This window comes from Festucalex cinctus, chromosome 9, assembly GCF_051991245.1.
Source record: "Festucalex cinctus isolate MCC-2025b chromosome 9, RoL_Fcin_1.0, whole genome shotgun sequence".
Classification (NCBI taxonomy): domain Eukaryota; kingdom Metazoa; phylum Chordata; class Actinopteri; order Syngnathiformes; family Syngnathidae; genus Festucalex; species Festucalex cinctus.
This window is the reverse complement of record NC_135419.1, coordinates 17,821,664-17,833,750: the sequence shown is the minus strand read 5'-3', so window position 1 is coordinate 17,833,750 and position 12,087 is coordinate 17,821,664. Positions and strand designations below refer to the sequence as shown.

The following is a 12,087-nucleotide window of genomic DNA, read 5'->3' as shown; positions in this document are numbered from 1 at the left end:
CATATTAAAAATGAGTATTCCAGTGTGACAATTTGCGGTATATTAAAATCAGAGTTGATCAAAGGTGTCAACACAAAAAGCTGGGCTGCGCAAGATTCTGAGCAACGTGTCATTTTGACCTGGTTAGGACTCCTGACGACGGACGTCGGCATACGTGCTAAAATCCTCAGCGGTCCTCGCACTCATTTGGCTCACTTTGCCGCTTTTCCTGGCGATGACGATCGGCGCCGAGTAAACCAAAGCGTCCTCGTCTCTCTGAGAAAACAAGTCACGTGTTGAAGACGGGAAGAGCGCAAACATGGAGAACGTTTCGACTGACCTGCTGCACACGAGTGGACGTTTCGTCGTGAGTTTGCCGACAAGCTGAACGGGCGGAGAAAGAAAAGTCCATCAAGAAAGCAGTTCAAAAACCAGAACGATTTCACGAAATAGCATGAAATTAATTCTGATAATTTAAGCAAGGGTACTTAAGTGTGTCTGTCTATATAGGTAGATATGTACACGTATGTAAAAATGGCGCTCAAGAGTTTTGCGTTGTCTTCGTGTGTACTTTCTCTTACCTTTGCAGTAAAACCAACTCTTAGTCTTGATTTTGTAGATGAGGAGGGCCGACAGGATGAAGCTTAAGGTCAAAGCAGACCCCAAGACAAATATAACAGACCTTTGTCGAACACACTCGCTGGATTCTCTGTCTTGATGAATAAAAAAAAAACAAAAAAACAAAAAAGAAATATGAGAGCAATTCAAGTGATTTTCCCTTTTTTTTTGCCAACATTGAAGATGAAATTTACCTTCAACTTTTGTTGCCTTTCCCATCAAAATCTCTCCACATGTGGCCACAGCGCAAGCGTACGTTCCAGCATCAGAGGCGCTGACGTCCTTTGGAAAAGCGTGAATGCATTTCTGCATGGAGCCTTTTTCGACATTTTCGCATTCTTCACGAGTATAAATGAAGTTGGGAGGTTTATCGTCTGTTCTCTGAACTCTGAACCAGTAAACTCCGTGAGCACTCGAGCACATTTTATTCCCAAGGCGGGGGAGGACCGAGCACCGTAAAGCCAAGGATGGCCCTCTTTGGCTCTCGTCAGACCACAAGTCTTGAGTGACAGAGATGGACGGTTCTGCTTCTGGGACGTCTGAAAAAACAAAAGCCACCTTGATGTCTGGCATCTTAAAATTGTTTTCTCAAAGACAAATTTGTCATAAATAATTACCTGTCACCTGCAGAAATATTCCTTTCAAAAATATGACATCATGAACCCATGGTGTCCATGTGAAACAGTAGTAGACGGCCATGTCACTTTTTCGCACTTTACTAATCTGCAGGACGAACCTTCCCGGCTCTTGTCTGGCTGCGATGTGACGTCCGCTGTTTGACTCCCCAGTTTGAGGAACTTTCACATCATTGGCTGCGGTGTGACTTAAAAATTCAGGAAAATCTCCAGAAGCAAGACGAATCCAAAAAAGCGTACTCCGGCCATTGCTATTGTCATGGGGACATTCCAAAGAGACACCTTGTCCAGCTGCTCTGGTCTCTGCTGTGAAGGTTGGACCACCGAAGCATCCTGAACAGAACAAAACACAAAATATGTCAACAAAAGTGACCGTACATGACACCGTTGTCACCGAGTATGGACTTGCCTCCGTATGGGATCAGCAGAAGCAGCAACAGACGAAGCGTCGTCCGCATTTTGTCGCCGTTTCAGCAAGTGAGCGGCAGTCCCTCCAGACATCATCAAATGTTTTTTTTTACTTGAATCAAATGACACCAAAAGGGGAGGGGCCGATTTCACAGACATCTCATTGGCCATTTTCTGCATCGGCCCAACCCAGTGGAAATATGTCCACCAAAACTTTCCAGTAAGGTTGCATCAAGTTGTCACAGTGGTGCCTCTCCATGAAGGCTATACTGCATGTATAACATCTAGACGCTTCACAGTGCAGTATTTTTCTCCTAGATGCAATCACTCCACATGCTCATCACTAAACTAATAAACAGGAAGCATTTGTAAGACGTATATGCTCATTATTATTATTATTATTATTATTATTATTATTATTATTATTATTATTATTTTAATACTGTACCGTAATTCAGGTGCTGGTCAGGTAATCAAACCAATGATCATTTGTGCATTTTTCATTCTATATCACTGGTACAGTGAGTAACAGATTTTATACATTGCACAACATCCATCCATCCATTTTCTTGACCGCTTATTCCTCACAAGGGTCGCGGGGGGTGCTGGCGCCTATCTCAGCTGGCTCTGGGCAGTAGGCGGGGGACACCCTGGATTGGTTGCCAGCCAATCGCAGGGCACACAGAGACAAACAACCATCCACGCACACGAGCACACCTAGGGACAATTCGGAGCGCCCAATCAACCTGCCATCCATGTCTTTGGAATGTGGGAGGAGACCGGAGTACCCGGAGAAGACCCACGCGGGCATGGGGAGAACATGCAAACTCCACCCAGGAAGGCCGGAGCCTGGACTCGAACCCGAGTCCTCAGAACTGGGAGGTGGACGTGCTACCACTCGACCACCGTGCCGCCACATTGCACAATATTTTACATATTTCTTATCATCTCAAAAAAAGTGTGTTTTTCCAAATTGAGTTTGACGTCTATGAGACAGGATAAAGGTTTTTTTCCTTACTCCACATTTCGATTTTCCTCACAGGGTTCTTCTGTGCCCCGCCATGTTGTGGTTTGTGTGTGTGTCTGTGGGTACGATCATGGGGATATGGGGGGGGGTCTGCGGGAATGTTTTATTCTTTTTCTTGTATTATGGATGTTTGAATTTTTCAGAACTTTGAGTTGCCTTTTAATGTCTGAAAAGTGCTATATAAATAAAGTTTCATTTGAAGTTTGATAATGATAGTATAGATTGTAACAAGGCACCAAATTTTTAGGTGTGCAAAAGTACAGCAACTTCAAATAGTTTAACATGAGACAAATTATTGAGTCGTTGCAAATCCCTTTTCAATTGAATGACAACTGTTTCACCCTTCAGGCTCCTCTTCGTTTGTAATTTGCATGCTCAAAAGGGTTTAAGTCAGGAGATGACTTGGCTAGTCTAAAACCTTGCACTTTTCTACAAGTTCATCTCTTTTCGTGTTTTACCAGTGTGGTTTGTGTCAATATCTTGCCGCATGATGAAGGATCTCTGTTTGCTTGAATCTTTTTTTTTTTTTAATTGGCAGACAAAATATAATCTTTGTAGAATTTTGAGTTCAGTTTGCTGTCGCCATCGTGTCGTTGATCAACATTGCTGAGCTTGTTTGTTTGAGATTGTAAAGAAAATGTTTCATTTTTCAATTTTTAACCTTTCCGACACATTGTGAAGGCTAATCTTGATGTTGTAAATCAATGAAATGTCCTTGAATTTTGGGCAAATTGATTTTGAGTTTGTGTTCTATTTTAAAGACCCTCCTAAGTGACTGTAACAGAGTCAATAAATGACAACTTGACAAATAAAAGAAGAGTGGGAATGAGGTGAGATGGGTGGAGAAGGGTAACATAAGTGGACCATTTGTGAATGAGCATGCATTTCCTGACCGTCCGGAGGTGCAAAAATGTCACCCTGTGGTTTGTCTGCATAATCAAACACATTCGGAGTTGTTTTGTTCCCGCCTGTGCGGCTACAGCAAGTCAGAACCTTGATGACCCAGTGCTGCCTTCTTAAGCTAAATGTGTGGACGTGTGTCAGTACCTTTCGACGTTCGAGATTTCTTTGAGTTGTTTTGAAAATAAGATGTGCATTTCATACATACAAACTCTTGGAGTGATGACTAAAGAATAACTGAATAGATTTTGATATCTTTGCTTTGTTCTATTCATGGGCAGTGTGACAAAGAAAAACATATTGGGTGAATTCGAAATTTCAAGGCAACAAACCTCCAATACAGAACTGAAGTTGCGCAATTCAACTAAACGTTCTGCTGTTGTTGCAATGTGTCGCCTTCCCGCATTATAGCACTGAGAGCATTTTTTTTTGATGATGTAGCATGGTGTGAAATATGTCGGTGGGGATTAAACACATTCAATAAGGACAAGCTGTTGCTTGGGGCCGGACATCAAGTCTGGAGTATCTTATTCGTCTCCTTACCATACGACTGAATAGTCAGATACGTGATTGACTGCAGGGCTGGACTGACAATCAGACATGATTTTCCAGGAAGTTCACGTATTTTTGATTTCAATTTCAGTTTAGTTCATGAGCAGAACACATACACAGACGTACACACGCTTCAGGCTTGCTGACATGAAGGTTGCATGGAAAAGTGAAGCCTTGTTGCGGTTGACGTTTGAAAGAGAGAGAGAGAGAAAAAAAGTGTGACTACCTGAGTAGTTCCTGTCCAAGCAATTCTTCAGTTCAAAGCAAGACTGAAGACTGTGGCTGAAGTAAGCGTACAAAATTGTTAAACTCATAACAACAAAACATATTTTTTTTCATGACTTCTTCTTTATTGTTTGTTCTGCATAAACATCAATGCATGCATGGTGAAGATAAGAAATATTGCAATGTATTTGTTTTCGTTTTCAAGCAAAGCCGTAGCATATTTAAGGATTTGCTGCATTACATTTGCAAATACAAGACACATTCATATTATTTTTATTGAAGAAAATGAATCATCATCAATCAGTGATATATTTAGAAATTATTGTCTTGTAGTACTTTTTCTTTAAGTTGAGTAACTTTTTAGAATTGTATTCATTCGGCCTGGTTAAGTCTCATGAAGACAAACGTCGGCATACGTGCTAAATTCCTCATCGTTTCCCACGCTCGTTTGTCTCCTTTTGCTGTTTTTCCTGGCGGCGAAGTTTGGCGTGGAATAAACCAAAGAGTCCTCGTTTCTCTGAGAAAACAACTCACGTGTGTCACGGGAAGAAGGTGGAGGCGGGAGCGAACGCGGAGAACGTTTCTACTGACCTGCCGCACACCAATGGACGTTTCGTCATGCGTTTGCGGACAACCTGAACATTGAAAGAAAGAAAATACATCAAGTAATGGTTCTTAAATTGTGCTCCACGAGCCTCAGTTTGGGATCTGACATTGATATGATCATTAACATATATGTTGTCTTACCTTTGCAGTCAAAACAACTTTCAGTCTTGATCTTGCATATGAGGAAGGCCGACAGGATGAAGCTTAAGGTCAAAGCAGCGCCCAAGACAATGATAACGCACCATAAATCAGGCCTTCTGGCATCTGGATCATCAAAAAAAAAAAAAAAAAAGTCACAGGAATTCAAGTACAATTGCTGCTTTTTGCAGTTCACACTTGGCAACACTGAAGATGAAATGTACCTTCAATGACGACTTTTGTTGCCTTTCCCATGAAAATCTCCCCACATGTGGCCACAGCACAAGCGTACGTTCCGGCATCGGAGGCGCTGACATCCTTTGAGAAAGCGTAAACGCATTTCTGTGTAGCGCCATTTTGGACATTTTTACATTCTTCACGAGTGTAAATGAAGCTGGGAGGTTTGTCCACTTTTCCGGTTCTGAACCAGTAAACCTTGTGTCCATCCGTACAGGTTTTATTCTCAGACCGGGAGAGAACTGAGCACTGTGCGGTGACGGATGGCTGGAGTTGGCTCTCGTCAGACCGCAAGTCTTGAGTGACGTCCGAGACAGACGGTTCTGCCTCTGGGAAGTCTAAAACACAAAAGTCAGCTTCAGCTCTTTTTGACCAAAAGTGTCGACATTTGCTCAAGCAAGGCTCTACTGTCAAAACCTTTCATGGACACATTATGGAATATTAAAATTCATATACAAAATGGATAGCATTTCGATTCATTTAAATGGAAACAAATATTTTGATGTGCACGTAAATTGAGCAAGGTTGTTTTTTGTTTTTTGTTGTGCCTTAGCCCAACAAGGGTTGGTTGGAGAACAAATTGGACAAGATGTAATTTTTATTATAAATGAACAGAAAAAAGACGTTGTGCAATTATTGTCTTCTCTCAAAGACAAATGAAATATTTTCATATTTACCTTTGACCTGCAGGAATACTCCTCTCAGAAATGTCATATCATGAACCCACACTTCACTTTTCAAACAGTAGTAGACGGCCATGTCACTTTTCCGCACTTGACTAATTTGCAGAACGAACTTCCCTGGCTCTTGTCGGGCTGTGATACGACGTCCACTGTTTGATGTCCCAAGCTGAGATCCCGTCAAATCAAAAGATGTTGTCTGGCCTAAAAATTCAGGAAAAGTTCCAGAAGCAAGTCGTATCCAAAAAAAGAGTATACTGAGGATAGGTATTGTGGCGGGGACATTTCAGAGAGACATTTTGTCCAACTGCAATGGTCTCTGCTGTGAAGGTGGGACCACTGAAGCATCCTGAAAAGAACAAAACACAAAATATGTCAACAAATGTGAGCGTACATGACTTCATTGTCACCGAGTTTGGACTTGCCTCCGTACGGGATGAGCAGAAGCAGCAGCAGCAGCAGACGAAGTGTCGTCCGCATTTTGTCGTCGTTTCAGCAAGTGAGCGGCAGTCCCTCCAGACATCATCAAATGTTTATGAACTTGAATCAAATAGCACCAAAGGGGAGGGGCCTATTTCAAAGACATCTCATTGGCCGTTTCCTGCGTCGGCTCAACTCTGTGGAAATTTGTCCACCAAAACTTTCCAGTAAGTTTGCATTACATTGCATCTTACAGTTTGGTTATACTGTTCCTCTTTTGTAGGTGCAAAGCATGATTTTGAGGGTTTTCACAAAAAACAAAAACAAAAAAAAAACAAACATAGCATGTACATGAGGAAAGTCTAGATGAACAATAGCAAATTGCAACACATATGTCGATACAGTTTTCATTTTAATCACTGGTATGATGTGCAATTCATTTTAGACATTATACTACAATTTTACCTATTACTTTTATTATTTAACAAAAAGTATGTTTCTCTAATTGTGTTTGTCTTCAAAAGATGAATATGAGAGGGGTAAAAGTTGCTGCTGCTGTTGTTCGTTTTTATTTTTTCATGAGTCATGTAACAGTAGCATTGTTTGTAAAAAGGCTCTTATGGCAGTAACTCAGCATCGTCAAATATAGTCTGATCTTTACACGTTTACGGATATGTGGTAGCTTTGCGCAAGTGGCGTTCATTTGCAGTCTGGACGCAGAGTGGCAAAAGCGGCCGCCTCCATGTGGGCGGCGTGGCTCAGAGGTAGAGTGGTCGTCCTGCAACTCTGAGGCTGCGTGTTCGATCCCATGCCATTGTGACCACGTCGAAGTATCCTTGAGCAAGATACTGATTCCCCCCGTCACTCCCGATGCTGCATCATCAGTAAGGGAATGAGTAGTGGAATGTAAAGTGCTTTGAGGGCCTTGTAAGGTTGGAAAAGGCCGATGAACGAAGTACCATTGACCATCCAGAAGTCTCCAGTAAAACCACAAAAAGTTGCTAGATGTGTAGTTAGTCACTTAAAAAAATAAAGTCACCAGGTGGATGGTAAATGGTTGCTTCTTGCTTCATCCTGTCCTTGCTCACCTCGGTCGACTCATCACGCTAATAAAAATCATGCTTGATGTTTATGCGAGACCGAAGCACCCAACATGAAACCGAGTGATTTCAAAAAAAGACAAGTGGCTGTTGAGTGGAGAAGTCTGTGGGTGCCTTTCGAGTTTCTAGGTCAGTTTTACTTTCGTTTTAGTTGAAAAGATGTGTTAATTACAAAAGAAATTTTCACTGACTTCATGAATGCTGAATGTTGCAAGTGTTTATATTTTTAATTGAGTTTTTTTAAATTCAGCAAACAGTTGCAGAAACTGAGTAGAGCACACATGCACACTTGAGGCTGCTGACACAAGAGCTGCATGGAAAGTTGAAGCTTTGTTGCGGGTGGCCTTTGAAAAAAAAAAGAAAGAAAGAAAACGTGATCTCAGTACATTTCTTTTTTCTTTCCAAGCGATTCTTCAATAGGTCTGAACACTGTGGCTTCACTTTGACTGAAATAAGTTCACACCATTGTAGAAAGCATAATGACGCTGTATTTATTTCAGTGATAAGTGCTGCATTAAAATCACTGGACACATAATGAAAGAAAAACAGGGAATCTAAAAATAGATCATCATGGTAAAAATGATTGGTATATTTTTTCCCATTTTACAAAACAATTTCATGAACTTTTTCAAAACTATAAGTTCTTTTCATCACATTTATCGTCTTACTAACTCGTATAAAAGTGGTTTTGTCAGATAAACATTTTTTGATGACTGTACTAATAACCCTTTTTTTCCGACTTACTGAGAGAAATTTTGTACCGTGTTAGTTTTGTTCAAGATACCAAATATGGTTCTTTGCACTCTGAAAGCCGAACGTATGTTGAAATCAGAATAAATTGAAGTTCTCAATTATGGATGTAATGATATCCAAACATCACGATACAATTATAACGATATTGTGGAGAGGTTGGCGATATTAAAAAGAATGCTTTTGTTAATGTGTATAAGATCATGATATTGCAAAAAAATAAAAAATCTAAAGAATAACAATATTGTGTTTTTGTACGTAATAATGTCAGTAACAAAGAAATAGACTTGGCCAGTCATTTTCATGCGCTCCTATTGGCTTAGCAGTACAAAAGAGTCTTTGTCTAAGTAGTACACAATGCTGAGTTAGGTTGAAGCGGGAAAAAAGTAATGTTTTGTGATGGCAGAGATTTTTTTTTTTTTTTTTTAAATATTAGCTAGTATGACTGATTTATGGGAGTGACATCCGCCACATTCAACACAGTTTTGTCCATGTGAGCAATAACTACAGACCAGGTTTTCTCTTTGGACTGTTTAATTTGGTTGTGCGTGTGTTTTCTGTAGAACAACAAATACAACAAAAAAAAAACAAAACAAAACAAAAAAAAAGCAATTGCATGTACCGTACAGTAAATGTCTCGTCTAATGCACATTAGCTGAGGTTTTAATAGTGGAAAATCATTCCCCACATATGTTATTGTGATTTTTATTCTACATACTTTTTTGCCGCGTAACAACTCCCACATAATACTTCCACCTTACACTGTTCAAATTTCAACTAGCTTCAAAAATTCATACCTCGCGGGGTCTATATATCATCTAATTCCACATTACTTACAGTATTGGCACAATTTCACATTTAATATCAACTCTTCCCCATTGATTTTCAATGGGACAGACATTGAACTTTTTCTAAGTCTCACTTTCCACGCCCACTTCTATACATATAACTTTGCATCATTACCAGATGTCTGATAGTGCTTGGTGACACAGTTGGTAAAGTATATTGTAAATTAACCAGGAGGTCATAATTTCATGATTTATCTCTCAATTAACTTCACAAGCATTGCACATGCAATCAAAATCTTAGCATTCAGCTTTCAGCATTCCCACGCAATTTCTCCAGAAATTGCACTTAGTCTAGTTAGATATCAAGTTCAAATGTTACGGGTAACATTAATTAACCTCAATGTACAGAAATGACCAAAACTCACTAATTATACTTAAAACCAAGGCAATTATTTGCTAATGCATGCACACATTGTGAATTGAGTCGATTTGTGGAGGAACTCAAATGTGTTCATCTGGCCATTAGTGTGGGTCTCCAACGTAGGTGGCCAAAACATGCCAAATTGAAATTAAACTGCACTAATTAAACTAACAACCAGAGGGTGCTGGAACTGCACAAATGGAAAACAACATCGTCTTTTTAACAGATATGCTGCTTTTAATATAGTTATGTCGAGATTTATCGCGATATGTCGTGATGTTGCCGTTATCGACTCAACACAAAAATTTCAAGCGTCGTGTTCATTTCGCCTCATTTGGATTCACGGAGACAGACGTCGGTATACATGCTAAATTCCTCGGTGGTTCTCGCAGTCGTTTGGCTCCCTTTGCCGCTTTTCCTGGCGACGATGGTCGGCGCGGAATAAACCAAAGCGTCCTCGTTTCTCTGGGAAAACAAGCCACGTGTGTCAAGAGAAGAAGGTGGAAAGGGAGCAAATTGGTGGACAACTTTTCAACTGACCTGCTGCACATCACTGGACGTTTCTTCTTCATGAGTTTGGTGGCAAGCTGAACATTGAAGGGTGGAAAAAAAAAAAAAAGTGTCAAGAAGTGGCTCTTAAAAGTCCTTTGGAAAAAATGTCCCCCGCCAAAATGTGTGATAAAGACGTACTTGTGATCATTAACGTGCACTTTCTCTTACTTTTGCAGCAGCAACATTTTTTTGTCTTGATCTTGTGTATGAGGAAGGCCGACAGGATGAAGCTTAAGACCAAAGCAGCACTCAAGACAATGATAACAGACCATAATAATAATAAGTCAGGCCTGCTGGCATTTGGATCTTCAAGATAGAAAAAACAAAACAGAAAACAGCAATTCAAGTAATTATCACTTTTGAAATACACACTTGGAAATCCTGAAGGTGACATTTACCGTTGACTTTTGTTGCCTTTCCCATAAAAATCTCCCCACATGTGGCCACAGCACAAGCGTACGTTGCGGCATCGGAGGCGCTGACGTCCTTTGAGAAAGCGTGGACGCATTTCCGCATGGAGCTATTTTGGACCTTTTCACATCCTTCGCGAGTGTAAATGAAGCTGGGAGGTTCGTCAGGATTTCCAGCACTGAACCAGTAAATCTTGTGTCCATCCATACATGTTTCATTCCCAGGACGGGAGAAGACCGAGCACTGCGACGTTACGGACGGTCCTGGCCGGCCCTCGTCAGACCGCAAATCTTGAGCGATGGCCAAGACAGACGGTTCTGCTTCTGGGAAGTCTGAAAACACAAAAGTCACCTTGAAGTCTAGCAGCTTCAATTGATTGATTTTTACATTTCCATATTTACCTTTGACCTGCAGAAATATTCCTTTCAAAAATGTCATTTTATTCACCCACGATGTCCATTTGAAACAGTAGTAGACGGCCATGTCACTTTTCCGCACTTGACTAATTTGCACGACAAACTTGCCTGGCTCTTTTTTGACTGTGATGTGACGTCTACCGTTTGATGTCCCGGTTTCAGGTGTGGTCACATCAAAGGATGTCGTCTGACCTAAAAATTCCGGGAAGGTTCCAGGAAGAAGTCGAATCCATGAAAGAGCATCTTGAATTCCAGTATTGTTGCGAGGACATTCCAGAGAGACACTATGTCCAACTGCAGTGGTCTCTGTTGTGAAGGTGGGACCACCAACGCATCCTGAACAGAACAAAACACAAAATATGTCAACAAATGTGATCATTTCATATATCATTGCCACCGAGTATGGACTTGCCTCCGTACGGGATGAGCAGAAGCAGCAGCAGATGAAGCGCCCTTCGCATTTTGTTGTCGTTTCAGCAAGTGAGCGGCAGTCCCTCCAGATAGCATCAAGTGTTTTTTTTTTTAAACTTGAATCGAATCACACCGAAGGGGAGGGGACAATTTCACAGAAATCTCATTGGTCGTTTTCTGTGTCGACTTTACCCAATTGCCACCCAAAACTTTCCGCTATGTTTTCTCAAATAGGCTCCTCTCACATACCAACAACATGTACAACAAGTATTGTGGAATATTGCTGAAACAGTCTGCAATAAATGTGAGACATTGCGTTACTTTTGCATCACATCACTGTTCAACAAAAAGTGTGTTTTTCCACATTTCATTTTTTTTTTATGTTAATCATAAAAATACGCTTTTAAGATAAATAAGCTTTTTGGTTTGAGGTCAAAAGATTGTAGGTAAAAAGGCATCAAATTTTAAGGTGAGTAAAGTCACGTTTTCAACATATTCCCGTCTAACGTGTAATGAAGGAAGGTAGCGATGTTCACGTTTTCTAGCTGGAGATTACAGCCCCTTTGGTGAGTTTGGGACAGCTAAAAATGAAAATGTTAAGGTTGGTTGTGTACGCCGTACTGTTGCAAAGTGTTATCTAGCTTAAAAAACACACACACTCAATTTGAAGATAATTTTGGAGTGGCAGCACGGTACAAAGTCTCAGCAAAGCAAAGACTAAAAAAAAGGTTGAAGTTAACCTAACCTAACCTGTGAAGCAAAGATGCGATTAATTCAGGAGGTCCCTGATTTGTTATTATATTTATAAACAAT

General features: G+C 40.6%; 3 protein-coding genes across 4 annotated transcripts; all 3 read right to left on the bottom strand.

Annotated features, from left to right (window-relative positions):
- Positions 1 to 77: 77 nt before the first annotated feature.
- On the bottom strand, positions 78 to 1,690 carry LOC144026278 (uncharacterized). The gene is made up of 7 exons (XM_077532863.1): positions 1,627 to 1,690; positions 1,473 to 1,565; positions 1,215 to 1,409; positions 792 to 1,136; positions 561 to 692; positions 320 to 363; positions 78 to 255 (listed from the first exon to the last, which is right to left on the bottom strand). The coding sequence occupies exons 1-7, from the start codon at positions 1,688 to 1,690 to the stop codon at positions 124 to 126; spliced, it is 1,005 nt and encodes a 334-aa protein (XP_077388989.1). The 3' UTR covers positions 78 to 123.
- A 2,819-nt stretch (positions 1,691 to 4,509) lies between these two features.
- On the bottom strand, positions 4,510 to 6,485 carry LOC144026277 (uncharacterized). Its single transcript, XM_077532862.1, has 6 exons — positions 6,400 to 6,485; positions 6,003 to 6,262; positions 5,313 to 5,663; positions 5,092 to 5,214; positions 4,936 to 4,979; positions 4,510 to 4,861 (listed from the first exon to the last, which is right to left on the bottom strand). Exons 1-6 carry the CDS (start codon positions 6,483 to 6,485, stop codon positions 4,730 to 4,732), a joined length of 996 nt encoding a protein of 331 aa, XP_077388988.1. The 3' UTR covers positions 4,510 to 4,729.
- A 2,631-nt stretch (positions 6,486 to 9,116) lies between these two features.
- Positions 9,117 to 11,361, bottom strand: LOC144025857 (uncharacterized). 2 transcript variants are annotated; one of them, XM_077532227.1, is made up of 6 exons: positions 11,276 to 11,361; positions 10,849 to 11,199; positions 10,435 to 10,779; positions 10,205 to 10,342; positions 10,025 to 10,071; positions 9,117 to 9,949 (listed from the first exon to the last, which is right to left on the bottom strand). In XM_077532227.1, exons 1-6 carry the CDS (start codon positions 11,322 to 11,324, stop codon positions 9,815 to 9,817), a joined length of 1,065 nt encoding a protein of 354 aa, XP_077388353.1. In that variant the 5' UTR covers positions 11,325 to 11,361; the 3' UTR covers positions 9,117 to 9,814. The 2 variants fall into 2 exon arrangements, with proteins under 2 accessions (XP_077388353.1, XP_077388351.1); XM_077532225.1 differs by having other exon boundaries at positions 10,435 to 11,199.
- Between the last annotated feature and the right edge of the window lie 726 nt (positions 11,362 to 12,087).

Bases quoted from the DNA above. Each gene is read 5' to 3' on its own strand.
- LOC144026278 (XM_077532863.1), bottom strand. From the start codon at position 1,690: ATGCGGACGACGCTTCGTCTGTTGCTGCTTCTGCTGATCCCATACGGA. The intron at 1,566-1,626 runs GTGACAACGGTG...TGTTCTGTTCAG, and splicing joins CGGAGGCAAGTCCATACTCG to GATGCTTCGGTGGTCCAACC. The intron at 1,137-1,214 runs GTAATTATTTAT...TTGTTTTTTCAG, and splicing joins AATATTTCTGCAGGTGACAG to ACGTCCCAGAAGCAGAACCG.
- LOC144025857 (XM_077532225.1), bottom strand. From the start codon at position 11,324: ATGCGAAGGGCGCTTCATCTGCTGCTGCTTCTGCTCATCCCGTACGGA. The intron at 10,343-10,434 runs GTAAATGTCACC...TCTATCTTGAAG, and splicing joins AAAGGCAACAAAAGTCAACG to ATCCAAATGCCAGCAGGCCT. The intron at 9,950-10,024 runs GTCAGTTGAAAA...TTGTTTTCCCAG, and splicing joins CGTCCAGTGATGTGCAGCAG to AGAAACGAGGACGCTTTGGT.
- LOC144026277 (XM_077532862.1), bottom strand. From the start codon at position 6,485: ATGCGGACGACACTTCGTCTGCTGCTGCTGCTGCTTCTGCTCATCCCG. The intron at 6,263-6,399 runs GTACGCTCACAT...ACCTATCCTCAG, and splicing joins CTCGGTGACAATGAAGTCAT to TATACTCTTTTTTTGGATAC. The intron at 5,664-6,002 runs GTAAATATGAAA...TTTGTGTTTTAG, and splicing joins AGTATTCCTGCAGGTCAAAG to ACTTCCCAGAGGCAGAACCG.